The sequence below is a fragment of the Dinoponera quadriceps genome, unplaced genomic scaffold, assembly GCF_001313825.1.
Source record: "Dinoponera quadriceps isolate SergipeBrazil2010 unplaced genomic scaffold, ASM131382v1 scaffold9, whole genome shotgun sequence".
Lineage (NCBI taxonomy): Eukaryota > Metazoa > Arthropoda > Insecta > Hymenoptera > Formicidae > Dinoponera > Dinoponera quadriceps.
The window spans coordinates 1,667,882-1,694,771 of record NW_014554295.1 but is presented as its reverse complement, the minus strand read 5'-3'; the positions used below and the strand labels follow the sequence as shown (position 1 = coordinate 1,694,771).

General features: G+C 43.1%; 3 protein-coding genes across 4 annotated transcripts in view; all 3 read left to right on the top strand.

The window, feature by feature from the left end:
* LOC106743854 overlaps positions 1 to 26,890 on the top strand; it is a 114,187-nt gene that overhangs the window by 30,582 nt on the left and 56,715 nt on the right. The gene's annotated exons all lie outside the window — the stretch shown is intronic.
* Positions 1,134 to 6,083, top strand: LOC106743878 (kielin/chordin-like protein). Its single transcript, XM_014618112.1, has 7 exons — positions 1,134 to 1,241; positions 2,227 to 2,470; positions 3,567 to 3,673; positions 3,841 to 3,960; positions 4,395 to 4,544; positions 4,634 to 4,696; positions 5,416 to 6,083. Exons 1-7 carry the CDS (start codon positions 1,166 to 1,168, stop codon positions 5,592 to 5,594), a joined length of 939 nt encoding a protein of 312 aa, XP_014473598.1. The 5' UTR covers positions 1,134 to 1,165; the 3' UTR covers positions 5,595 to 6,083.
* LOC106743863 (kielin/chordin-like protein) lies at positions 10,461 to 17,278 on the top strand. Of its 2 annotated transcripts, none has more exons than XM_014618101.1 (7): positions 10,461 to 10,568; positions 11,515 to 11,758; positions 12,921 to 13,024; positions 15,987 to 16,103; positions 16,272 to 16,412; positions 16,515 to 16,568; positions 16,725 to 17,278. In XM_014618101.1, the coding sequence occupies exons 1-7, from the start codon at positions 10,490 to 10,492 to the stop codon at positions 16,871 to 16,873; spliced, it is 888 nt and encodes a 295-aa protein (XP_014473587.1). In that variant the 5' UTR covers positions 10,461 to 10,489; the 3' UTR covers positions 16,874 to 17,278. The 2 variants fall into 2 exon arrangements, with proteins under 2 accessions (XP_014473587.1, XP_014473578.1); XM_014618092.1 differs by having other exon boundaries at positions 15,984 to 16,103.

Sequence of the window (26,890 nt, the reverse complement as noted above, 5' to 3'; positions counted from 1 at the left end):
CCCCCGCCGTGCATAAAAAGATGGCGGTGTAATTTATACGCAAGATCCGCCGTGCTTCTTCCCCGGAGCTTTCGCGAACCACCCCCGAGGCTGAAGCGATTCCAAACGGGAAACCGAACGGGGCGAGTTCGGCCTGTATAATTAAGGCAGACGCGGTTAATTGATTCCTTACGGACGAGATATTATGCATGTTGCATTACACTGTGGTAACTAACGCTCCCCCCTTCCCCCACTTCTCTCTCGAGCTTCCTTGCGATTGGAAAATTTCACGCAGAACCGCGCCGAAGCGCGGATCTTGGAGATTTCGAAGGTTGCGCGAATTATGAGAAAGAGAGAGAGAGAGAGAGAGAGATAAGAGGAATAAGAAGAAATATTCTTGTGGTACACACGGAAAGAACGTAGTAAGTATATAGCATGTACGCAATAAGTATGCTAGGACTATATAAGGCAGCTAATGTATCAGAGTGTGAGAAAGATAGAGAGAGAAAGACAAAGGAGGAAAGAGAGAGAAGCGCATTCTCGCGCACCGAGACAAGGTAACGAAAATAAATCGCGAGCAATAAGGAAGAGAGACTACAATGTACACGCGAGGAATACAAAGTGTACAATTCACACATTACAAGATACCTGGACAGACGTGAGCATTACGTCAGTCCATCGGATCCTCTTTCTCTCTCTCTTTTTTCTCTAATATATTCACGTCTCCGTATTTTTCTTGCGCGCGAATTTCACGCGTTTCCGCGTCCCCCGCCCTCTCCAGCAATTAAACAATGTCCCGCTCTCGCGATAGTTTGCGTTCCTTCTTGCTCTCTCGCGCGAGCATTTATGCGATCGCCTTCCTCTGCTTCTTTTATCTAGCACACACGCCTAAAGCTTAGTTTACAATGTGCTCTTCGCGTCTTGTTTCTTGCTCCCCATCTTTCTTTTGTAAGAACTTCTATTTACCCATGGGAAAAAGACAGAGAGCAAGAAACGGGAAAGAGCACATTGTAAATCAGGCTTAACGCGTATCGCCGCTTCCACCTCGACTGTTTCATCGTCTCTTCCGCGACCGTTTCCTCGGCATCCATCCCTCCCGATGTCCCCGGCCGGCCGCCGATCGGATAGAAGTATAAATGAGGCGACGCCGACGCAGGACGCTCAAGTTTTCACGCGGTGCTCCATCATGACACGCCGTGCTCCGCTCATTCAGATACTCGTCTGCGTGACGCTCGCCGTCGCGATAGTCGCGGCCGATCAAGGTGAGCCACAAACAACACACGGCCGATTCGACGGGACGATTCACCGCGCGTGCAGTATACACACACACACACACAGGAATATTACGCAACGATCGATCAGCGTTGAAAGCGCGCGAAGGCGCGTCTGACCGGGCGACACGAGCGTGTACGCGCGATCGATTCTGTACAATCGACATTCGAAACGTTCGAAACGACAATCTGCCGGTAAATGATTCAAGACGCATTATCGATGCTCTGTTACAACGATATCGACTCGAATTTCGATATTAATTTGGATATTAATTCAATCATCGATTAACCGTATTCGACGGCGTCGCTAATCTCAGCGTTGACGCGGCGTGGTCGACATGACGGCGGTGAGTCAAAGAGAAATCTCAATTGCCTTTGGGTCAATTAGGCACAGTTGCATCAAACTCCGATTAAGCTGAGCGACGATTAATTTAACAAAGTCGCCGACCGGAATTTCCGTTACGGAAGAAATGAAGAAAGAACGGGAGTTAGAGGTTTCAGCTGCGATCCTGTAAGTTCCCGGGAAAAATATGTTCCATGTATAGAAATATAGAATTACGTATGAAGTGGTAGTACAGAATTATATATAATCATATAATTATATATTTATATATATGGATACATTCTATATATAACATTATATACGGGAGATTTTTCCTCCGGATTATAATCGTTGTTTAATCAGAATTTGATGAACCGAGCCTTAACTATTCAACATTTGTCGCTCCTCGTTTCTGCACGATTCTCCCGGAGGGATCGTTCGACGTTAATTCTTGCGATGTTCGTATCGATCAAGTTTACGATCGTTGACACGCGCACGTGAGCGCGCGATCGGTAATCCCGAGCACGCGGAGAGCGATACGTCGCGCCACTAATCGGTCCATTTGTCCGGGAAGATATATATATATATATACGATATTTTTATCGGACTTCTTTTTCTCCCTCTCCCCCTCGATCATCTGTTTCCTGCGAGAAGAGAAGTGCAACAAGACGAAATGCCCGGGCCCGTTGAAGTATTATGACCTTCTCGACTGTAAGCCGGTGTACGACAAAGAGGACGACTGTTGCGCGACAAGGTACAACTGCGATCACTTGGACGGCAGAGCCACGGACAAGTGTTACGTCAATGGCAAAGAATACGCGGTCGGCGAGAACCTCAAGGACGAGGACGCGAATCCTTGTGACATGGCATGCGTTTGCAGGATGGACTACGAGGGACAGTACGTACATATATACACGAGTTGAACTCTCGGTCGACACTTTTGCGAGATTAACGAGACGCGGGCGGACTTTGACTCGAGCCGCGGGAATAAAACGTCACTTCGGCAAACGTCGACCTCTGTCTCTCCATATTTCTCTCTCTCTCTCTCTCTCTCTCTCTCTCTGTCCTCCTTTCTCTATATATATGTATATATGTATATACATATGTATATACATACATAAATATATTGCTATTCTCACCATTTCTAATTTATTCTATTATCTACCTTTTGTAATTTCATATCATGCTCTCATCAACGATTAGATGACATCACTTCCCACACAATAATAATTGACAATGTTCTTGTATTACTTCATTAAGCAACAAAAAGTTCTTCGTTACTCTTTGTGACTTATATAGTTCCACTCGTTTATTTTCTAAAGAATTCAATATTCCAACGTATTTAATTTTGTTGTCTAATAATTATATTGCTACTATTTATGCCAGTCTTTATATCATAATGTTTGGAAGTATTACATAGCCTTTTTAATCCACAATCGTTCGTCAATTGAGCATTTTCGTTTAATCTTGTCTTACTTGTAACTCTGAAGGGTTACCTATCCCAGGGGTAAATAAATCATTCTACTCTCTCTCTCTCTCTCTCTCTCTCTGTTTCTCTCTGTTTCTCTCTGTCACAACCTCAGGTAACAGCGACACGCTAAGGAGAACGCATCGCCGATTCCGCTCGGCTGTTTCGCATGATTTTACCGCCAAAGAGGGGTCCACCGTTCTCTTGCGAATAACGCCGCGATCATGAATATTTAATACGGCCATCAGTCGTTCCCAGTGCATTTTCCTTCGATATTATGAAAAATTCATGTACAATGTCACATTATTCAAATTACGTCGCATTCTCTCGTACGCGACGACAGTTCGGGATTATACTGTCACAGAGAAAGGGGGGGGGGAGGAGAGGAGACAAAGGGAGACGGCGGGTAACACGTGCTGGAAACGTGTGGATGCAATTCGCGCTTGCTTTCACGAGCTTCCCTCACACTCGGCGGGTAGTTTCGTTCAGACGCTACTTGATCGAACCGTGCAATTTCTTTGAACAGTGCCTCGTTCTCGTGCGCCGTCGTCGATTGTTTCGGCCCACCCCCGAAGCTCGGCTGCTACAAACGAAAGTCGCCGTTGAGATGCTGCGACGGGGAAGAGATCTGCCGTAAGTAAATGTGTATATCACTATGCAAATAGAAATTCACAAAGGCGGTGCTTATACAAGAGCCGGTGATCGTTTACGCGAAAGCTTCAGCCGCGTCGACGATTGTTCGGTATAATCGAGTATGTTCGATATAACAACACGCGAATAGAGCCTGCCGCTGCTTTCAGCCGAGAATCCAGAGGACAGGGCTACTTGCGTCGTGGACGGGAAAACGTACAAGGACGGCGAGTATTTCACGGTGGAGGATGAACCGGACACCACCTGCATCTGTCAGCCGGGATACGAGGGTAACGATAATATTTCCCGTAAAAATGATTCACAGGAGCGAACCCGAGTCGAAATTTGTATGTTGCTTTGACCCCCTCAAGTATAGTTTGCACCTATTTAGATGACCTATCTACTATAGATGACTAGTGAAAACCTACTTTAACAATACTCTGACACCTGTTAACTTCTCTCTTGAACATTCGATATCTGCACAGCAGAAAGATTAGTGTCAATTTAAAATTCATATTTTCACGTATAAGCAAGAATATATAATCTTTTAAGAATATACAATCATGACAGAAAAATATGAGTAAATTATATTATTAGAATTCAATCGATTTCGCTGTATCAGCTCTTACTGTGTTATGAAATTCAAGATTCAACGCAGGGCGAAAATTTCGACTCGGGAATCTCGACGCGTTCCGACTCGCCTCTGAGCGCTAATTGTTCGCAGGTAAAAACGTCGAGCCCTTCTGCGCCAAGCCCAAACGGCCGTATTGCAGCCCTGATTTCCGCGACGCTTACAGCGTCCGTCAGCATTGCGCGCCGGTTTACTACAGCAATCAATCGCCCCAGACCGACTGTAACCTGAGCACGAGATGCCGTAAGTTTCGCGATTCCGTAGAGCGTTTGCACCGTACCAGTGTGTGCACGATAACGCCGACGATAACGACCTCCCTCGAATTCTTGCAGAGAACGCTAACGACACCGTCATTCACAATGGCGACAACTTGAAGTCCGCCGAGACGTCGGATGGTACGTTTTGACACTCTACGATTTTTGCCAAGAATTTCGCGCGAATCTCCCGCCGCAAAAATCGGGATCGACCGGCGATTCTCGCGCTTTTATCGATCCCCGCTGGCGCGGCAACCACGCATAGCGACGGAGTTACAAACGAGGCATTGACGTGCGCGCGCGTTTCGGTGTTCACGCGACACTAATTACAACCGCGCGCTACAAATCGCGGCGAATACAAGGTAATTACGGCAACTATTGCGCGCGCGAGCGAGGGTGAACCGGGGAACGAGCGGGAACGATTTCCGCGGCGTGTTATATTATATTATGATCCTATCAAACGATAACTAATTCCATCGCCGTTCACAATTTGTCGATTATGGAAAATCGCGTTAGAGCGGAATTTTAATTAGGATTCGCGCCTGTTAACGTTCGCGTGCTCGTGGAAGTGCGACGATTGTATTCTTTCTTTTCTTTTTGTGTTTTTTTGAAGGGCAAAAGGTGAAACGGGTCGATTTTGAAGCGGCAAATACAAATTATTTTACCCATCGTTCTTTCGCGATTTTTAGAAAGGATTACGTTTTTTTTTTTTTTCGATGATTCTCGCGTTTTTTTGAAAGAATTTGCGGTTTCTTCGGGAAGATCGCGATATTTCTCGATGCGTGAAATCCCCGGCCGATTTTTTTTCGGCGATCGCAACAGAGGCAGCTGTGTGATCTCCCGAGACTTGTTTCTTTCAGAAAAGAACGTGTGCCTGTTCGGCGACATGAAGATGCATCTCGGCGACGAGCTGAATCAAGCTACCGACTACAATTCCGTGTGCGTCAAGTGCGTTTGCGAGGTGCCGCCCACTGTGACCTGCCAGCGTCTGCCGGATGAGGAGTGCGACGTCACTAAGCACCCTCCGTTTAATAATTAATCGCCTTTATCTTTCTGTGATACCGTCCAATTGTTTTTGTTTCGCGGCTTGTTTTTTGTAGTAAAGATTTCTTCGTTCGACACTTTGTTCGCACGGAGAACAAACATGCTGATCGAACCTTTCCTCTGTCATCTCGCCTCATACGAATTCGATAACATCGGCGGACGACCGAAATGAAGAAGAAAAAGAGAGAGAGAGAGAGAGATAAAGAATGTAATTTCATGATTTTCCAAAACGTATATAAAGCTTGATTTATTTCATTGTTAATAAAATTGTAATTGTAAATGTTAATTATACAATTACGCTTGTTTAATTAAACTCTGTAACATGAGCGTTGCAATTTCTCTCTTCGTGAAGACAGTTCGTCTCATCTCCAACTTTCTCTGCTTCAACATTTCCACGGTTATCGACCCGCTGATGCGATATTCATCGGTCGAAATATTATTAAGTGATATTCTACTACAGAGAAAATATATTTGTGTGATTATATATGTATTCGTGGTTAATTATCCAATACTCTCCATTCCCTCGTATTTTACATCCTGTCAAGTCTGCCTACATTTGACATAATAATAAATATACTACATTGAAATAATGTCCTCATTTAAATTGTTATTTTCTTTTGTCGTGATAGAATATTCACACGATCCGCGACAAAGAGAATAAGAGAGATCGAAGCGTATTGTCGCATGTTTTACATACTGATTAAAAAAAGTGTATACAATATTACGTATCATGTACATTTTAATGTAACTATATCTTTTTTTTAGCTTTTAAAAGACAATATATTAGCTTTATATATATATATATATAAATTTATATAAATAAATAAATAAATAAATAAATTTATATAAATAAATAAATAAATAAATAAATAAATTTATTTATTTATTTATTTAATTATATAAATTTATATATATATATATATATATATAAAGCTAATATATTGTCTTTTAAAAGCTAAAAAAAAGATATAGTTACATTAAAATGTACATGATACGTAATATTGTACACACTTTTTCTTCTAAAAGCTAAAAAAAAGATATAGTTACATTAAAATGTACATGATACGTAATATTGTATACACTTTTTTTAATCAGTATGTAAAACATGCGACAATACGCTTCGATCTCTCTTATTCTTTTATATAAATTTATATAATTAAATAAATAAATAAATAAATTTATTTATTTATTTATTTATATAAATTTATATATATATAATCAATAAATTTATTTATTTATTTACTTATTTATTTATTTATTTATAAAAAAAATTATTTAGTTCTAAACAAAATCGTACAAATAGGACTTTTTAAATCAAAATACGTCTCTCAAAATGTCTCGATACCAAACAACTTGCATACCAAACATTTCTCTTCATCTTAAAAACTGTATTTATATCGGGTGACCGATTTTAAATAATTCACCCTACATGAGAACGTTTTAAATTTACCTTCAGATGCTGTACGACTCATTTCATTGGCTGCGTGGAAGCATCTAAAGATGAACCAAAGACGGTCTTAAATATAAAATCCTACCGTGAACGCCAGCCTTAGAGTTGCGAGCAACTTCTGAGCAGCGTTTCATCCCATTTTCGGGAAACACCCGCGCTATTTGCCAACACAAACGTTATACCGGCTCGATTACGATCGGGCGGAGCCGCGAATAAAGTACGTCGCGGGCGCTATTATAGCGTGACGTTACGTCGTTTTTCAACATTAACGTGACCGTAACGCGGGCTTATTCTCGTGGTTGATCCTCGCGCTCGTAATTCTGCGATTACCGCGAACACACGGATGTTCCCGCGCCACCGCCGGCACCGTAATAATCAGTTTGCACTCGGCGAACCAATTCCCGCGTTCTGGACATCGTCTGTGCCAGCAGGCAGGGTGCGGCGCCCGTAAACCGGCAACAGAGTCGTTTACACACTCCGCGGCGCCAAACGTTAACCCATTTCTCATTTAAACTTCTAAGTGGTTTTACCGTTGACACTTTGCAAGCCCTCGCACGCGGCTTGGCCCGCGCGATTTATCGCAATGCGGTCGAAAAGTCTCCCTCCCTCCCTCTCCCTCACGATCGTCGTTTTCCGCAAAGCCCGCGCGTTAACGTTCACGTCGAGCAACGAGCGCGTGGCTTTTAGCGCGGTTCTACACGTGAATCGAAACGGGGAAGGACGACGAGTAACACGCGAACCTCTCAATTTACTGATACCGGCTTATCAGCTTGTGAAATATACACGGCGAATGGAGCACGAGCACGAGCGGAAAGCTGCTCGAACGAGCCGCGGGAAAAAGATGTCGTGTGAAATGTAGGGGGGGGGGGGGGAAGCACAAAACCGATATGCCATTTTACTTTCGGGCTCTGAAGCCTCGTTGAAAGTATACACGAGGAATAAAATTAGTTGAATCAATAAAATATATCAACGAAACGTTGATGTCACGGAGCGCCGTGAATACCTGCAGTCAATTCAATTGTATTTGCCGTCGATTCGGAACGTCGATATCATAGAGCGCCACGGATATCCGCAGTTGATTCAACTATATTTGTTACTGATGCCCATGAAATTTGCGCTGAAAGAACAATATACTGCCTTTGGTTTAGTGAGATGTAACGTTGCATTAAAAAAACATTGAATCGACAGAATGTTTCTAAGATAAGAATTACGTTGCAATACAGTCACGGAAATTATAAGGATTTCTCCAAAATCTACACAACCGTGATACTTTTAGAAAAATATGAAAAAAATAAGACAAAAGCACTGAAGTTATATTATTTTGTAGGTTTATTATATATCTTTACATGTTATCCTTAATCTTACATATTTTAAACAATTTTTTAATCTGTACCATATCTATTGTTTTTTTATTATGTGGAGAGGAAATCTTTACATCTGTGAACATAACTTCTTGATCTAATCGGATAACTTGATTCCAACAAGAATCAATGATCCATGGCTATGCTTCCGTAAACATACGTCACAGTCATTTCATTTGTGTCAACGTACCCCAGACATTTTGTATTAAAAAGCTATATTTCTGTAATAATATATAATATATAATAATATTGCAATGACGGTTAACTAAATATAGAGATTGGAACAGAATCCAAAGTGACTTGAAAAATTTTAAACTTACATTATAGAATAGCACTGTCAAACAAATTATTTACCGCTGAGAAATTATTTGTCACTGTAATTTTCACAATAAGAAAGCTCGATAAAACTTCAGCATAATGAAAAATCAAACGACGCTAATGACACAACCGCACGCGCTTGCAAATAGAAACTGCCACTTTAGCTTCAACTGTTGTACACGGTAGACAAAGTTCACGCGCTGTCCGTCAGAGTTCAATAATTTACAGCCGAGGAACATGAGTACGTCACTTTACCTATGTCAATTTTGGTGCTTTTCCTCTATTAACCCCTTGCCGTGCTTTAACGAGTCTGACTCGTGATGAAAATTTTGGCCCAAACATGAATATGACGAGCCAGGCTCGTGAATAGATCGTCGGGCCAAACGTAAACATCACGAGCCGAGGTCGTGTACAGATAGTCGGATCAAACATAAACATCACGAGCCTGGGTCGTGATTGAATGTTAGTTTCTATCAGTACGCCACCAGAGTTAGTCACGAGTCTCATAATTGTTGTTACAAAGTAGTTTATATTATTATATTGAAATTTAATAATAAACCCTTACAAAATGCAAAATAAAAGAGGTTTAAGTGAAAGCAGTGATAATGAATCTAGTGATACTGTTCTATTGAATTCGTGAAATATAATTTTGTAACTGTTATCGATTACAAAATATAATATAGTATAATAATTATAATGTAATGAATCGATTACAAATAAATAAAAAATACAAAAGGTATTAGAGTTTATTTCCACAACAGCAGTATCGTGCAAAAGTGCATTCTATATCAGAGGCATTTACATTTCGGCTCGTATTGTGACCTTTCTCGCGCATCAGTCTGATCTGTTTACCACGCGTTGACACGTAACACTTGGGCCCGAGTTTTGTCGAGCTAAATGGCACTGCAAGGGGTTAACGACGGTTGATTGACGGCTTAAATAAAATATCCGTTCTATTGTGTCTCTTTGATGAAATGGCAGTTATCTCGGCGATTTTAACGGATATTAAACTAGGATGAATTTTTCTCGTCAACTTTGTAAGTTGAACTTTTAAACTTTCATTTGAAAAATTTGATGGCGACCTATTTAGGCGCCAATCGAAATAGTCTTTCTTGAATCACGAAATATTTATTTCGAGGATTTTTTGCGAAACAAAGTTGCTTGAGAGAGAGTTGAGAGAAAATTGAGGTGAATAAGAGCTATCGCATATCTAACGATTTCATTGTTGGAAAATTTTTACGACGGGCGATTTAATGAGACGGCGTAAATCGGCGGGAGTAAATTAACGATAAGTGAGTACATTTCCGACGCGGCAGCGATGTTTAAAATTTCGATGTTATTATCTCATCGTTATCGTCTCGCTTGCTTTTCTGCGTCCTTTGCTGGGTTTTTCCTATTCGCGCGCGAATGTGTGCGAGGTGTGATAAAACAGCAACATAACTCTTTCACCGCGTAACACCTTGAATGGCTTACAGGGGAAGCTCCTTCTTTATCTCTTTTCTTCCGACTGCCTCTCTGTGTCATCCATGACTTCTTATCTTTCGCATCGAACGTCTGTTTTTATACTCGAATTGTAGGAAGATGATCCCTCGCTCTTTGTCGCGCTCACTGTCTCATCTTTTTCGCGCGTCCCTCTTTCCCCCTTCGACGTGTTTAGCGACTGTTACGGAACCGTCGTTATATGTAATCCTTACGCAATCCAAAAGTATAAATAGCGTGCAGCGGGTGCGCATCGCGTTAGTAAGCGTCCTGTGTGCGATCATGTCACGTAGCGGCACTTATTCCTTTATTCTGAGATGCGCCGGTCTGGCGCTCATCGCCACGATCGTCGCGGCTGAAGGTGAGTTTCTAATCTCTCTGAGTCCTTAAAAAGTCCTTTCGCGAAAATCACGCCTTCGTATTGTATATCGCGGCTCGACGTACCCAAGTCGGAATTTTCGTTCTAGTTTGAGTCTATTTAGGTTCTACGTTAAATGTTCAAAGGTTCAAGGGAAAACTTAATGTAGAACTAAAATTTTGACTCCGAAGGACTAAATTCTCTTTGTAGTATTAAAGAAACGCTTACTGTGTTCTTTTGATGCTGCAAGTGTGAACTTATTTCGGTTTCCTCCACTTGAAGACTTTAGTGCGTTTAAAATTTCGACTCGAATATGTCTTTACGAAATATTTCACCGCTTATCTTCGTATATAGTCCCATTTTTAACCGGTTCTATTATTTTTAAACTCGCTTCTTACACTCTCAGCCCATTGTCGAAGGAACATGACGAGTATATATGAGTATGCAAAAGTGTTTTATAATAGATTGCTCTTTTCAAAACCTGTTTCTCAGCTGATGAATGGCAAAATGTTAAACGTTCCTCTTTTATTCAATTTCATTTCAGTATGGAAAGAAGCACGTTAAAGTAGTTGTATCATAGAGTGTAAGATTTCCAATGACGATATTAAGGAGTGGCTAAAGAACGTTTTTCGCTCTCCCTTTTCTATGACTTTACGTTTATTGAAACTGATGGCAAAGATTCGAGTCGCCAAGGTGGAAATATAGCCGACATTTATCGCTCGATACTTTCCGAGTGTCGCGATGACTCGATGCTTAAAAAAATAACATCATTTTGTCCCGAGTTAACATCCTTTTCTGTTCATTTTCGCGACGGATCGCGAAATTATCCTTTTATCGCGCGCGAGAGAACGAGAGCTCAGTTATGGTGAGACATCAAATTATTGTCTTTATTCGCGATGATCATTTCCTTTACTTCGAGGAAAATTGACCGGTTCTTTTTCTCGCGAAGAAACATGTGACGAGACGAAGTGCGCGGGCCCGTTGAAGTATTACAAATCGTTGGGCTGCCAACCGGTGTACGAAAAGAAAGGTGACTGTTGCGCGATAAGGTACAACTGTGATCATCTGAAGGAGCGATCCAAGGACAAGTGTTACGCCAACGGCAAGGCTTACGACATCGATGAACATTTAAAGGAGGAAGATGCGAATTCTTGCGACTTCGGTTGCATTTGCACGAGAGGACACGATGAATTGTAAGTGCAACGCTAAGTTCTCTCCTACTCGCGGATGTTTTAAGCCTTCGCCTTTAGATTCCGAGAGAGAAATCATTGAAAAGTGAAAAAACACGGGAGAATATTATTATTATTAGAGGAAAAGAACCAAAATTTACAGAAGTATGGTAAACCGACACACCCATGTTTCTTGGCTGTAAAGTATTAAATCTACTGCCAGACAGTACATGAATTTCGTCTGTTATGTATAGTAATTGGAACTAAAGTTCTTCTGCTTGCAAGCTTATTCTGTTGTGTTAATAGCGGTTTCCATCTACGCACATAAATTTTACGCACGTAGAAAAAGATTTCTTTAGATTCAGTATATGTGTTAAACTTGGGTTCGTTTAATATAAACAACATAATTTATTATCAAATATCACCTTTTTCGGATGAAAACGTTGTCGTTTCACTAGAGTAAACCATGTTGTTTGAGAAATGTCATTTGAGAAATCCAACAGTCCTGTTTGACGAATCAAATATTCGTCTGTTTGCTCCACTTCAAAGAAACCAATTTTTTTAAGTTGAAGAAATTTCGTTAAACCTAAAAAGATCTTCTTCCCCGTGCATTTTCAGTGTCCAATAACAAAGTAGCGTGTCGGTTTTGCCCCGCTGCGGAACATTTTCCCGGGAAAAGGGTGGCTAACGTCGTAATACGGATAAACGCGATTGATCGACGCGGTGCTTCGCGGTTTGAAAGGCGATCGTCGGATGAGGGAAACTATTTCCGAGAAATGCGTTCCCACGGCGGAATCGATTCGCGTTACGCCCCGGCGAATTCTTTTTTCCCGCGATCGCGAAGAGAGCACTGAAACGTCTATTTTTCAAGGCCGATTACGCGTTCGCCGACATGTTGCAAAATAGTTACGAGCTCCGATAAGAATTGCGAACGCGCACGCGGCTCGCGTATATGGATTCGTTACCGCCGCCGCCGCCGCGTTGTAGAGGAGAATTAGTTTTCGGGGCCGAATTTCATTCCGTATAGCTTCACTTAGTCAGATCGGCGCGGGCAAATTCTCTTTTCTCCCTTAACGCGTTCGATCGTGCGCCGCCGAATGGAAATATTCCGCCTAAATCGTCGCTTTATCGCCTAACGAAATTACTAAGTTCCATTTCACGCGAACTGCGTTGCTTTCCCGAACAGTGCCACTTTCAGTTGCCCTACCATCGACTGTTACCACGGACATGTAGAGCCTGGTTGCTACCTGAAGTACTCCCCGACCAAATGTTGTCCTGAACTGGCCTGTCGTAAGTAAACCGCGCGTTATCGTAAACGAACGCCTTCTTTATCTTCCCCTGAACGCGTTTACATTTATCTGCCGCGATGATTGATACCCGTACACTGAGAAACACATTTAGTTGAGTCAACTTATGCAACCTTATGCAATATCAATAATATCAGGTGATGACAATTTCTAGTCACTTTCGATCTGAAAATATGAACTCGAATATAGGATACAACGGAGAAGCGCGAATTCTCTTGATTTCTCACTCCTACTTTCTTTATCTATGCTGTTTGAAATTGTTCGCCCTAAAATTTCGCGCGACCAAGTATCGCCGAGAAAGAGAGAACGCGATAGTGTGCCGCTGTAAATGTATGTACGCGAATATTGACGGCATAAATAGAAATTCGTAGATACGCAGGCAATAATAGAAATTCAATTTCATACAATGTCATTTTTAGCGTGAAATCCCGAATTGTCCGGGTAATCGTACGCGGATTCGAGTAATCACATAACACACATATGCAAAACATATTATGCTACATTAAATAACACACTTGAATAACAGTTCAACGATTCAGTAATAATAACGACGCAATATATGATTCAATATGCGATCCGCTCACAGTAGCGAGATAATCGTTGTAATATATGTAATTATTTTTCAACGTCAATTCAGATAGCAAATCATCCAAAACTACGCCGAGTCGACATTTGGATTCTATCCTAATACGTTGACTGCTGCGCCGATTTTCGTCGAAATCATTTCGAAGCTTAACTAAATTCGGCTCGAATGACCAGAAATACAGCGGACAAAAGCAATTGATGATACATCATGACCTGATATCTGTTGGCCCATTTCGTTGGCTCTTTATTGACTGTGTATTATATTTAATTTGTTATAATATTTCCTTAATATCACAGTAGTTCAGAGTTGGATCAATTGACTTCTTTTGTGAAGTTAAATTAAAAGTTAATGGCCTACAGAATTAATTTAGTTAAGTTAAAAGTAACCTATGCAAAAACTAATTAAACTAATTAAACTAATTAAAGTTGAATTAAAATTAAATTAATTTAAAGTTAAAATTTAATTATGCAAAACTATATGTATATAGTTTAGAGGAAGAATAGTTAAGTTAATATATATTAAGTTATATATATATAATCTCGCACAATTAATTTCTAACTTCTAACTAAAGTTACTTTGCCCAATTCTGCAGTAGATTCTCTTTAAAATCCTAAATATGATTTAGAAGAAATAAAAATTAAACCTAAAAATAGGACATTAATTTCAAGGAACATATATAAAAAGTATCATTTCATTCAGTCGCGAATATATCTCAATTTTCAAATAATCAATCGTTTTCGAATTGCGTCAACAATTAGGTCAATCGTTTTCTAATTGCGTCAACAATTTAAATCTATATACAGTACAAGTTTCAATGAGTTTTTAAATAGCTTATTTATGCTATTACTTTAAATCGACTCGCAATACCCTGATGGCTTTAACTCGCCCCAGAAAATTCTTATTTGTGTACACGTAAACGTAATCACTATGCGAGGAAGCTGAAGATCGCGACCGGTGGCGAAATCCAATTAACGTGAGTGAAATTACCGCAAGTTTCGCAATTAAGCGTCGCTGTTCCAACGCTTGATGATTTTGCGATTACATTTTGCGATGTTAAGGCGTTGAATTTCATCCGACGACAATTAGCCGATAATGTCGGATGACAGTTATTTTTTTTTATATCAGCACCCTGCGGTTGTTCAGAATCCAGTTTTCCAAGCTGATGATCCCGTCCGCGAAATGTCGTAACTAATCGCACAATCGTGAAGAGGAGATAACGAGAAAGCTTCCCTGCTCGTTTTTGTCTCGCAACCGCCAGCTTCTTCTCTCAGATCTGAAACAAACAAGAGTATTTCCAGTTATCGCTCGTTATAATTATTTATGGATAAAAAGGTTATCACTCGACATGCATAAATCAAAAATGTCGGGACGTATATTTTCTATTCTAAATGCAATGAAAATCACCGAATGTTGCGCTATGTTATCTTTTCTATATTAAAACGCTGTCGTAACGCACGATGTTCCTACATGGAAAGAAATAATTTTGCTGTTGTAGTGAAACTATCGTTGTTACCACATATTCGTTGTAGCAGCGATAACATTTAGTTGACATAATCAAAATATCATTCGTAATTAGAGCAGAAACAGTTTTATCGATAGAAAATATTCTGCTAAATAAATTTGTCTTTAGTACAAGTTATTTGCTGTTAAAACAAAATAATATTCCCTTAAATTTACTAATTCGTTCTTACAGCAAATTAATTTGTAGACTCAGCAAAATAATTCAGCAAACGGCAATTAGTATTCTTAAGAAACCGTTTTGCTGTTCATGTAGTAACTGACGGATTTTGTTGCGACAGTATAAAATTTGCTGTGCCAGAAGTGCTTGTCTGAATATGGGCAAAGAAATATTTTTGGTTCAAACAAATGGTTCAGAGAATCAAAATTTGGTTCTCTGAACCAAACCTTTTTCATTTTCGTTTGGGAGATCCAAATCTTTGATTTTCATAATCAAAACATTTGTTTGTCCATATCTAAAGAAACATTTTGTGTGAGTCAACTAAATGGGTTTTTCAGTGTATCCGTCGTACAGATTATTACGATCGGATAATTACAATTCCGTTTTGGTAATTATTCGTTCATTATTTTTAATCGTTTAACTCTTTTTTAATCGTTTAACTCTTCATCGTAACTCTCGAAATCGAAAGACCACATCGAGCATTAATTGGACCGGCTTGAAGAAGAAATGAAGAGCTCAGGTGAAATTATCATCTCAGCTCCTGGGAGGCTGCTGATGAAACTTCCTTTGTCAACAACTTTAAGAGTTATTAATGATGAAATATTTAAGCGACAAGGAGAGATTAATCCTGCATTGGGCACACTTTTTCATACATGTTAAATTAGGTACGTTTCTCAGCAGAGAATCCGGAAACGAAAGCGACCTGCGTGGTGGATGGTAAGACTTACCTTGAAGGGGAGCCTTTCGAAGTAGCGAACGACCCAGAATTGACCTGTGTTTGCCTACCGGGATACACAGGTGAGGAGAATTTCACGACGATTGTTTCGGTGCGATGCGCAAGCGGAAACGATTACGTTTGAATCGTCGTGAGCACGGGAGATCCTTTTCCCGCGCTTCAAGTGGCGACACTCAAACGTTTACAAACGTTTAATTACATCGCTAACGCAGGGCCCCCCGTGTTTCCAGGTGAAAATATCGCGCCCTTCTGCGCGAAACGCCCACGCTGCGATCCTTACTTACGCCACGTGGCCTACGTTCAACGGTGTGCACCGGTTTATCTCAGCGAACAGACGCCTCGAACTGCTTGCAATTTCCTTTACAGATGCCGTGAGTATCGCGCGGGAATCGTCTCTCGCGCGTGCGGAAATCGCGAATCCGTGCCGTTTTCGCGATCTCCTCGCGCATCTAACGATCTCGTTGAATTTTCAGCGCACGAAAACGACGAAGTCATTCACACCCACGAATCCCACGAGATACCCGAAGGTACGTGTAATTTCTGCTAATCTTATTAATTACGTTACTTCCCTCATTTCGGGAATTTAAGTTAAATCGTGAACGTCTTTCGACGCGAACGTCGGACAGGCCGTGCGTGACAGCGATCTATCTCGATGATTTATCGAACTGTTTTCATGCTTTCAGAGGAATGTCATTTCGGCAATTTGACGCTACATCATTACGACGAACTGAATCGGAGCTCAAAGTCCACGAGCATGTGTACTAAGTGCGTATGCGAGGTGCCACCTGCGATTACCTGCGTGCGGTTACCGGCCGACGAATGCAACAAGTAATGAATCACTCGCTGTCTCGTCGCTGATTAATCGTCGTAATTATATATGCTACATATGTTATAATCAGTTTTATCGTGTGCACCCGAATCGAAATTTTATTCCCACATTAAGTACACTTGGTTCTACGTTAAGTCTTCAACTGGAGAAAACGAGAATGACTTCCCGTTTGTGGCAGCAGAGGAGCACAACGGAGGATCTAATGAAGACTTAATGTAGAACCAAGTAGACTTAATGTAGAACTAAAATTTCGACTCGGATGCCGTGGCTCGACGTAATATTGTATCGTGTGAAATAGAAGGGATCGTGCAAAATAAGAGAATTCCTCATTGTATGAGGAGTTACACGAGGAACACGCTGTAACACTGAAGGTAACATGGAAATACACTCTGTTACGTCAATTATCAATGCGCGTTATATTACGAAACAAGCTCTGTTTGGGCGCTCTGTTTAATCAGATGCGCCTGATGAATCCCGACGTAATTTGCGGCGTGGAAGTTCCTCGGAACGAGAGTCGACGATCGTTCGTGGGATGATGGTTTGCGACCGCAGATACCGTCGCTGCCGCGGTGTTTCAACCGTTTTCTCGAATCGAAATTTTCACGCTATTTTGACGTTCTTGGGGGTAGTTCGCGTCTACTCAGGTGGCTTATAGACTAATAAAAACCTACTTCGGCGACACTGATATTTATTCATTTCTTCTTTCAACCATTAATTCGACACCTGTTTAGATGCTGAAACCGAGAAAATAGGAATTAGAATAGACAGAAATTTAAGACACCAGAGTCAAAGTAGGAGTAATTTATATCATTAAAATTGAAATTGAATCTATTTTACTATCTTAGCTCCTATCGTGTTATATAATTGAAGTTTTAACCTAATGACCACAGTTCCGACTCGAGTTATCGGGATTATCATTCACGCTGAGGCTAATTGCTGCGCGTCGCGCATCTCTTCTATTTTTTCAACGACCTTTACTCCGCATTAATTCCTACCTTCTCTGACGTCCACCTTTCCTAAAAATAATTTCACAACTCGCGCGCGCACGCCAACGAGTGACAGTCGAGCGGAAAAGCGCTCGAGAAATTCCGATTCGAGGAGCGATCCGAACAATAGAAGAGAACGTCCTGGCTTCGCGACTCGACATGAACGTGACTTCTATCGGTTGCAGGACAGAGTGAGAAAAAATAGAGGGAGAGAGAGAGAGGGAGGGAGGGAGGGAAGAAGGGAGGGAGAGGAAGAGAGTGCGGAATCGTACGCCGAGCACGCACTGCAAACTCGCCGTAAACGACCTTTCGGGATGACAATAAATCGGCTATATTAAGTTCCGCTTAAGACACGGCCCGGCGTGTCTGGAAGTTACCGGAAGTAGGCGGCGACGATCCTCAGGGTGCCGATGAAATATGGAAGGTGGTAGAGGAGGAAGAAGCGTCGCTTCTCCGGAAGTTGTGCCGTCGGTTCGCACGACTGCGATCCGCTGTAAAATCACGAACGACGGACAACTCTCTCTCTCTCTCTCTCACTTCTCGACAATTTCATTAGAATGAAAGAAGAATCTTTGGGAGGACGGCAAAAAGAAAGAGAGTGTGAGATCTGCGAGATTGGTTGAGAAACACCCTGTGTAGAAATTGTTCGGAACTGATACCAAAATTGGATGCAGAATCGAGCGAGGGGAAAACGGGGAACGTCTTGACAAAACGAAGTCGCGACACGATCGAAGCTCACAAGCTATCATTCGTTCAGAATGTGATCGCTGAAAATATGATTATCGCGGGAGAGAACGGCCGCCAGCGACGCGAACCTAAGCCGTTTCACCCGGCGGAATAAATGGCGAGTAAAATCGCGGATGTCCCGCGGAAGAAGGAAAAGTTACCTCCGCGGAAATCGCCGTCGCACTGTACAAATTCCTCGGAGATACGCCGCGACCTCGCCGCCGCCGTAGCGTGTGTGAATCTCCATATTTCCCGGAGACGCGCTTCTCACGTTACGCGAGGATATGGAAATGCCCGGCGCGACCAAGACCGAGCCGGTAAATTCCGCCACTCGACTTTTAAGGCCCGAGAAAACGCGACGCGACGGCGTTGGCGGAAAAAAATTTTACCACCGACGACGACGCAGAGGGAGCAGACGCGTCTTCTCTTCTCCTATAGGGTCGACCCCCATAAAGCATCGTTTATATTACCGTCGAACCACCCTCCCGTCACCTCGACTAGCCATCGACCGTGCTAATGCACGGGTAAAGTCCCGACGAGAATGATGACATACACGCTTTTATTCGTCTCCGTGGAGCGACTCGTGCACTCTCCCCCCTTCCCCCTCGGATAAAAAATCCGAGCGATCTCATCCTCGGGTCACTCAGCAGCCGATAGTCGCGTTAATGAAATCCGATGCTGAGCATCGCGGGAAATTCTACTCCGCTCCGCAGCGGTATAAATAGATAACAGAGGGAGCTCTTTAATCGATTCGCCGCGAAGTTTATCTTGAGAGAGAGGGGGAGGGGCATTATTTATTGCGCACTCTCTGGGATTCAATTGCCTTGAGTGCGTTTAAAGAGAAATTTTGTTTTATATAAAAATTTGCATACAAACCTGGGAAAAATTCAGATCTAATTATATATAAATTTGTATAAATTTTTAGTAATTATGTATAAATTTGTAGATATAATTATATATGGGTTTTTTTTATCTAATCGAATCGTGCATAAATATTAGGTGCTTGAATTAATTCTCGCTGTTGACTAATAGAGGTCAGCCATTGCCAAACGTATAACTCCGCATTTCTCTTTATCTTATAATGTATAATTATATCAAATTTGTTATAATTATATGTAACTAGATAAAATCAGACATAATCGGCATTTCAATCTATTACGAGTTTCAAATGTAATCAGATCTGATTATATATAATTAAATATATTCGTAATATCAAATTCAAATTAATAGGGAGTTATAAACATTTTGATAAGACCGTGTGTAATTAATATCAACAAACATTATAAATAATTATATGTAATTTGAAATACATTGTATATAATTATATATAAATCTTTTTCCCGAGAAAATTGGTGAATAATAATTCATATGGTTAATAGTTAATTTACATGGAACGAACCATGAAATACGGCGTGCTAGTAATTATAGATCAATAAAGTAAACTAAAATAAGATATAAGGAAAATGAAAAATGAACGTTAATCAAGATTGACCGATACCGGGATATTAGAGAAAGGAAGAAAGTGAGCGAATCAGAGGCGTGATTTATGCTGGATTCCTTTCAAGCGAGAAAGAATAGAACTTGTCTTCGAATTCTCGTCAATAGTGCGCACACTCTTGACTGTAGGAAAAGGATTGTCCCAAAGCTTAAGCGTGTACGAAATAAAAGAACGCTTGTAAAACTTTGTCCTGCGTCTGAGCAATTTCAAAATATCTCCGATATTTCTGATCCTCCTATCGGTTACCTTGAAAAATTGCTTAAAATTAACAGAGAGGAAGTACGGTCTCCGCGTTTTGATTATGTTGAAAAGTTGGTTCACAGCGAAATAATCTCTTCTACCCTCCGTTTTAAGCCACCTCGGTTAGAAATTATTAGAGAAAATATAGAGAAAATTAGAGAGAGCGAGAGAGAGAGAGAGAGAGAGAGAAGTGAGGAGGGTTAACTCGTTCGGGATATTCAATTATCGGGATATTAACATCGGAAATTACAGAAAAGTTTCGCGGGACGAAAGTTCGAATATCCCGCCGTCGTCAACCACGGTGGTCCAGCGGTCATTATTCCGTAAAGACGTGCGAAAAAAACTCGGGCGTTTCATATTCCCTGCGATTAAAATGCGCGGTGTCCCCTCCGGCTTCTCCGCGTTGAGACAACTTCTTCATGGAGGAACGCGAATGTCGAAAGCAATTCGCGAATCACACGGAAAGACGGAAAACAAGGGGGATTGGAAGGGGGGGGGGGGATCTTAGTAGTTAGCACCCGCATGGACGCGGCCCGCATGTAAAACGAGCGGCGCGCGCTCCAAGAAACACGTCGAGCGAACTGATTAGCTGATGGATCGCCCCGGCTATCGGGACAATCCGGAATGTACCGACGGCGAGATGGGTTCGAGCGAGTCCGAACAATGCCGGTCCGCCGGAACTAATCCCGCCATTGTCGTGCTAAATTTCTCCACGAGACGCATACTCCTCCGACGTAGTTCCGCCCTGTACACGCGATCGCGTATCTTAGGCTGCCCTTGATATTGGCTCGTTCGATCGCAGCTGAATTCGCCGGATCGAAGATCCAGGGATCCGATTATCGAATCCGCGCGAAAACTGCGCGCGCCCCGCCTCCGGGAGCATCGACGCCCAGGTTATAAATAACTGCTGCCGGAGTACCGGCTCGGTATCAATTTTAGGGGACAGTTTTATACCGGTTTGATATCGGTGGAATATTTTAAAAGCACTAAAAAATTACTAATTCCCAATATAGGAGCAATGCCGATTCCTAATAATGATGATTATTACTGTAGAATTAGTAACGTACTGTGTAAGAGAGAGTCAGAGAGATGTGAAAAACGTCGGAGCGAGACGGACTCGGCTGAGATCGAAAACTCAAGTCTTCTCGTTTGCTGGAGAAGTACTCTTATCATTTAGGCTTTATGTTAATGACATTTTCTTTCTTTAACACGCTTTCTTTAAAATATTGTTATCGTATTGTGAAATTCATATGAAGGAAGGGCACTGAAACTGATATAAATATGAAAAGTCGACATGTCGCTTTTGAGGTCTCCAACTTCTTAAAAAGTAGTTATTTGCAGGACAGTACTTAAGAATTGTTCAAAACACTACCATATATTTTATTAGTATTTATTAAGTATTCATTAGTAGGGAAACGTTGCTGCTTTGCATCCACGAGCACGAATTTTCATTTGACACCTTCAGCAGAGTCTCAGAGCCTAGAAACAACATGGTATGCTCTTCTTTCACCGAATCGGTTTCCAATACAGGCCGAATGTATACAAGATTCTCATATGCGGGGATATCGGCGGTGTTCCCGAGATACGACGAGCATCTCGCACGCCGCCGGAGTTACGTCGGCCACTCGGCAAATCGCGGATTACTTACACACCTCGCGTACCCTCAGCAGCAGCGACGGAGGGGCTACAAAGTCGCCTGGCCACGGAATAATTCAACGGAAGCGGGCGGACGTGAAAACGGGAAAAAGCCGGAAACTTTCAGTTTATTAGCCGACGGCGGACGCCCCGTCGCCGCTTATCCATTCTACTACCCGGCCCCGGCGGTCTCCTCAAAGTGGAATTAACCGCGCGGAAGAGCCACTGTGCCGAGAGGAGGACGAGCTCCGAGTAACGCGGCCGAAGTACAACCTCCGAGGTTAGCCTGGTTCCGGGCTGCACACCGAAATTTAATTAATCCCCGCATAAGAAACGGTAGTTCCCTCCGCGCATCGCGCGCCCCAAATTTTTCACACGGGCTCGTGAAAGAAGACAGTCTCTCGTTCCCCTCGTCTGGAAAAGATCGCAACGCCCTGCGGAAATATCGGGCCGTATCGGAAGCGGTTTCGCGAGCCGCTTCGCTTCGCGTTGAATTAACACGCCAGCCGGACCCGCACTTAAGCCGGGAACTCCGGAGCTGTATTAACCAGCCGATCTCCCCCGGATAATGTGAAATAAAACGGGAAAGTTATAGGCGAGTAACGTCACGATCGGGAGAGTGGAGGGCTGCTTCGTAGCCGGTGCGACGTGTCGCATGAAATTACACGGGCGTTCGTTAAAATTCACGCCGGCCCGGGGAGGATTTTTCTTCCATGGGGACATGAATTTTATCATTTTTCCTATCGCGCCCTGCAACGACCGCGGGTACCGTTTGTTCCTGACGGGATCGCCGTTTACGTCGGCCGTCAAAGGGAGATGTTTCCCTGCTCGAAATGTGGCCGCCTCTTCGACGCCCTTAAGCCTCCAGCTGATAACGGAGCGTTTCTACCTGCTCGTTCAAAAGTTCCCGCAACGCTTTTCGAACAGAAGTTTACTCTCGGTCACGCTCTTATTAGACAGACTGTAAATGAATTCGCGCGCCAATTCCCCGGACTATATCAGTGTTGGGCCGCGTGCTCGTTAAGTAGAGCGAGCTCGGACGCCGCGAGATGCAATTATGATAAAGCGGGGGGCCTCTTCCGAAGAGCTTTCAGGCCTGTCTCGGCGAAACCTCGGCGAAAGCTCGACCGACTCGCGCGTTCATCTATCCGGCTTCCGGTTTTCTGCGTCGTGCCCCCGGTGATTCCGGGGCGTCCCGCTGTCCCCCGATAAGCTCGGAGCGGATTCGTGCGAGGGATGCGATCGATCCCGCGAGACGTACGGCGGGCTGTTGGCCAAAGCGTCTCGTTGGGCCAATCGGGCGCGACGAGACGCGACGGGACGCGACGCGGCGTCCGTGTTATTAATTTACTCCGCTGTAATTCCCAATTCGTTTGATTAAGATCGGCGAAGTCCGCCCCCGCACCGTCGCCAGCGCCGTATTTACGGTTGACGGTTCGTGGCGCGATAGTCCGCGGGGTGATGTCTAGTGATTAATATATCGCCGTGGTTTAACTGAATTAGCCCGACTGTGAACGCCGGCTGCGTAATTATACGCGGTTATAATTGGCTCGCCCGCTGTAAGAACGTGCAGCTAGCAGCTCGCGACGTGTGCAGGATTGATCGTTTCCACGAAACGCGCCGGGTTGTTTGCTGAATTATTTTCCATTCGGCTTCCCGGATATCTCGTTCTAATGAACTAATGAAAAATCATGACACGAAATCTTGCCGCTGTGTTAAACGATATATATATCGTTAGTAAAAAGAGTAAAAAATCCGCTCCGTCGATGGCCGCTCCGCGGGGATTAAATTCGGGAAAGGCGAAGCCCCGCAAACTGCCGACGCGAACTGCGAGACGATAATTTTTACTTCGGAATTTACGACAAACATAGAGAGGCGCGGCCGTAAAATCTGCCAAGTTAACGGGTGAGGAGCTTAGTAAAGTGATTATGGCGTAACTTTAATAACTGTTTTGCTTGCCGCCACCGCCGTTGCCACCGCTGCCGTCGCCCAAAACTTTTTCGAGCCGCGGCCCCCGCCGTGTGTAAGCCAAGAACTTGGGAAGAGAGTTTACGGCAATATTGTGACTGTAAACATTTTTCTTGCTGAGACGTTTCGTGTCGTTACTGATCAATTCCCGAACCGGGCGAATCGGGCGCCTCGCCGACGATGTAACACGAGCGCCGCGCGTACATTTTTATCGAGCGCCTTGTTCCGCCGGAATTTACGAGCCTTCCTCGGTTAATTAACGCGCTAAAAACATCTCTGCTTACCGTCGCGGTGGGAAATTGCGCTCTCGACGATCGGCAGGAAAAGAGAGAGAGANGGGGGGGGGGGGAGAGCATGCTCGTAGTCGCATTACGCACCGCCTCCGCGCCGTCTCTCGTCACAACGCTACGCTGTAATGGAAACTTCGCGAAACACCATTCCGGAATAATAAACGCATTACCCGTACATCCCTATCTTCCCGTATTTATTATCGCCCGGCGGCCTTTTAAGTGGCAGTATTTCATTCCGTTATTAAGCCGCTCTCTCTCCCCTGCCATCGCCGCCGTCGGCGCCGGCGCCCCGCTCGCCCGTGTCCACTCTCGCGAGCTATTTTATCAGATTAATTTTTTTCTCCTCGCGCAAATTTTCCCTGATGAACGCTTTGACGGATTAAAAGTTGAAATAAAAGTTCCGGGTGCCGCTCCGAGGCGGTGCTTCGGCGCTTTCATCCGACAAATTACTTTTACGTTTCACCCGTAACCCCCGTCGGTCCATTCGCGCGCGCCCGCTCGCTCGTTGATTCGTTCTTTCGCGCGCACAGGGCGAAAAAACGGCGCCAAAATAACGGCGTGAACTTTCGGGTCGCGTTAGCGCCGCGATTTTCTTCCGCGCGGGAAGAGTCCATCTCTCGCGAGGGATTTTCAATTCCGCGCGACGAATGGGCGTCCGTGACTTTCCGGCGCGGAACGAACGCGTGAGAGCGAAGTTCCGCGGTAGCGGATGGAGGACCGATTTTTCACTTCCCGTTAGTTAACTTGCGATTTTTAGATTTAATCCAATGATAATGCGAAAATTGTGTCTTCCCATTCATGGTTAGTCGTTAAACCGGATGGCTTTGTAGCGGTAACTTAAAAAATTTCATGATTAATGATTAGTAATTAGTCTACACAAAAATTCTCTGAATGTGCAAGGCGCGCATAGATGTATTTGTTTATTCATGTGATTTATTTTGCACTTAATATCTGCATTATTATAAATGTATACCTACTCGGTTCATTATGCAGCGACCGCTACGGGGTCGTAACCTCGCGCACGCGATACCTGAGTCTCGAAAATTGCTCTCCCATATAAATCTTCTGCTCATGGACCCGATTTCACGCAACTTTTTCGCGTTACCATAGACGAGTCCCCAGCCGAGGCTGAGATATAACGCTTATGTTGAAAAAAAAGGAGAGAGGGAGAGAGAGTCCCCACGCGAAATAACGGTCGTGCCGTGCGTTCGCGTGATATGGAAATCCGTCCTACATTTTGGAAACTTCATTCCTCCGAAATTGACCGATAATAGAACGCGAGAATTAATATCCGATTAGCGAGTAATACGCAAGCGCGACGTATTATTTGCATATAAAAGATTTTTCAGCCTATGCGTTATTCATAAGCGATTCGAGCGCGCGCGATTTCGCGGAAATACGCGGAGGGCGCGCGCTCGCAGTATTTATAATAATGCAGACGAAACGAAACGGAGTGTATCGTTGAAATAAATAATATACCGTTTAGTCGAAATCCCAGATACGCGGCTTTCCTCTCTCCCGCGTTCTCACCGCCGTGAATAAATTACTCCGTGGGATTATATTTCGATCCGCGCGGAGAACGACGGGCAAGAAGGAGAAGGAGGAAAAGGAGAAAATAGTTGCGGCGAGGCGTAAAAAATAAACGCGATTGAGACACCGATCGTATGCGAAGAATATTAAAACGGCGATCGATCGTCCCGAAGGGATTTCGCGCGTGTATCCGAGTCGAAATTGTGACCCTGTGTTAATCTTTCAAAGTTGTAAAGCTTAGCGTCGTATTTTCAGTATTAGCGCGTCTCAAGTGAGCTGCTCATAAATTTAGTATCTATCAAATCAAATTACGTTCCTATATATTTATTTCACTAATTAAATAATCCTATATATTTATTTCACTAAATAAATAACAAATTTGAAATAAAGTTGAGATGCTTCTTTTTAGACCTTGACGATGTTTTCAATTTCTCTTTTCGCTGTTTTAGCGTCAAAATAAGTTATTCAAAGTAACATTGAAATTAAATCTGTAAAATTAAAGGTTTCTGTGAGAAGCTAACAAATGTCAATATCGTCAATGTAAGCTTTTATTAGTTTATAGGCCATCTAAGCAGGCGCAAATTATCCCGAAGAGCGTCAAAGTAGCATCAAAATTTCGACTGTTGGACATAATCGCGCTATTCATCGGACGTTGCTCGTCCGTCTGTAAATCATAACGAACTCGTTAGAATTTATCGCCAGCGTGGAAGCGATCCTTTACTTGGATGTGTGTTCACGGACGACGAGCTATAATATTTGATTACTGTCTATTAATTATGACTCGGCAGAGAGAGAAGTGTTTCAGAGAGAGAGAGAGAGAGAGAGAGAGAGAGAATTGGTTCTCTGCGGACTCTCGTCGAGACGAGGGTCGATATCGACACATTCTCTCCCTCTCTTTCTCTTTCTCTATATCCATCTGTCGCTCTCACTCGTCGTGCATCGTTACGATAATGCCGGTTTATGGGATCATTAATTATAAGAGCGTCACCACCATAACATCGCGTAATGTCCCGGGGCGGCCGCTTCCGCACTTCTCTCGGTCACGAGAAATTGGTCAGCGAAGTTTGCGAAACTAGCAGCCATCTCGTCGCTTTCGAAGTTTCCCCGAGTGGTCGGGCGGAAGGGGAAAACGGGGGTGGAAGGGGGC

Coding starts and splice junctions, on each gene's coding strand:
- LOC106743863 (XM_014618092.1), top strand. CDS start 10,490: ATGTCACGTAGCGGCACTTATTCCTTTATTCTGAGATGCGCCGGTCTG. Junction 13,025..15,983: donor TTGTCCTGAACTGGCCTGTC/GTAAGTAAACCG, acceptor TACGTTTCTCAG/CAGAGAATCCGGAAACGAAA. Junction 16,569..16,724: donor ATCCCACGAGATACCCGAAG/GTACGTGTAATT, acceptor TCATGCTTTCAG/AGGAATGTCATTTCGGCAAT.
- LOC106743878 (XM_014618112.1), top strand. CDS start 1,166: ATGACACGCCGTGCTCCGCTCATTCAGATACTCGTCTGCGTGACGCTC. Junction 3,674..3,840: donor CGACGGGGAAGAGATCTGCC/GTAAGTAAATGT, acceptor CGCTGCTTTCAG/CCGAGAATCCAGAGGACAGG. Junction 4,545..4,633: donor TAACCTGAGCACGAGATGCC/GTAAGTTTCGCG, acceptor GAATTCTTGCAG/AGAACGCTAACGACACCGTC.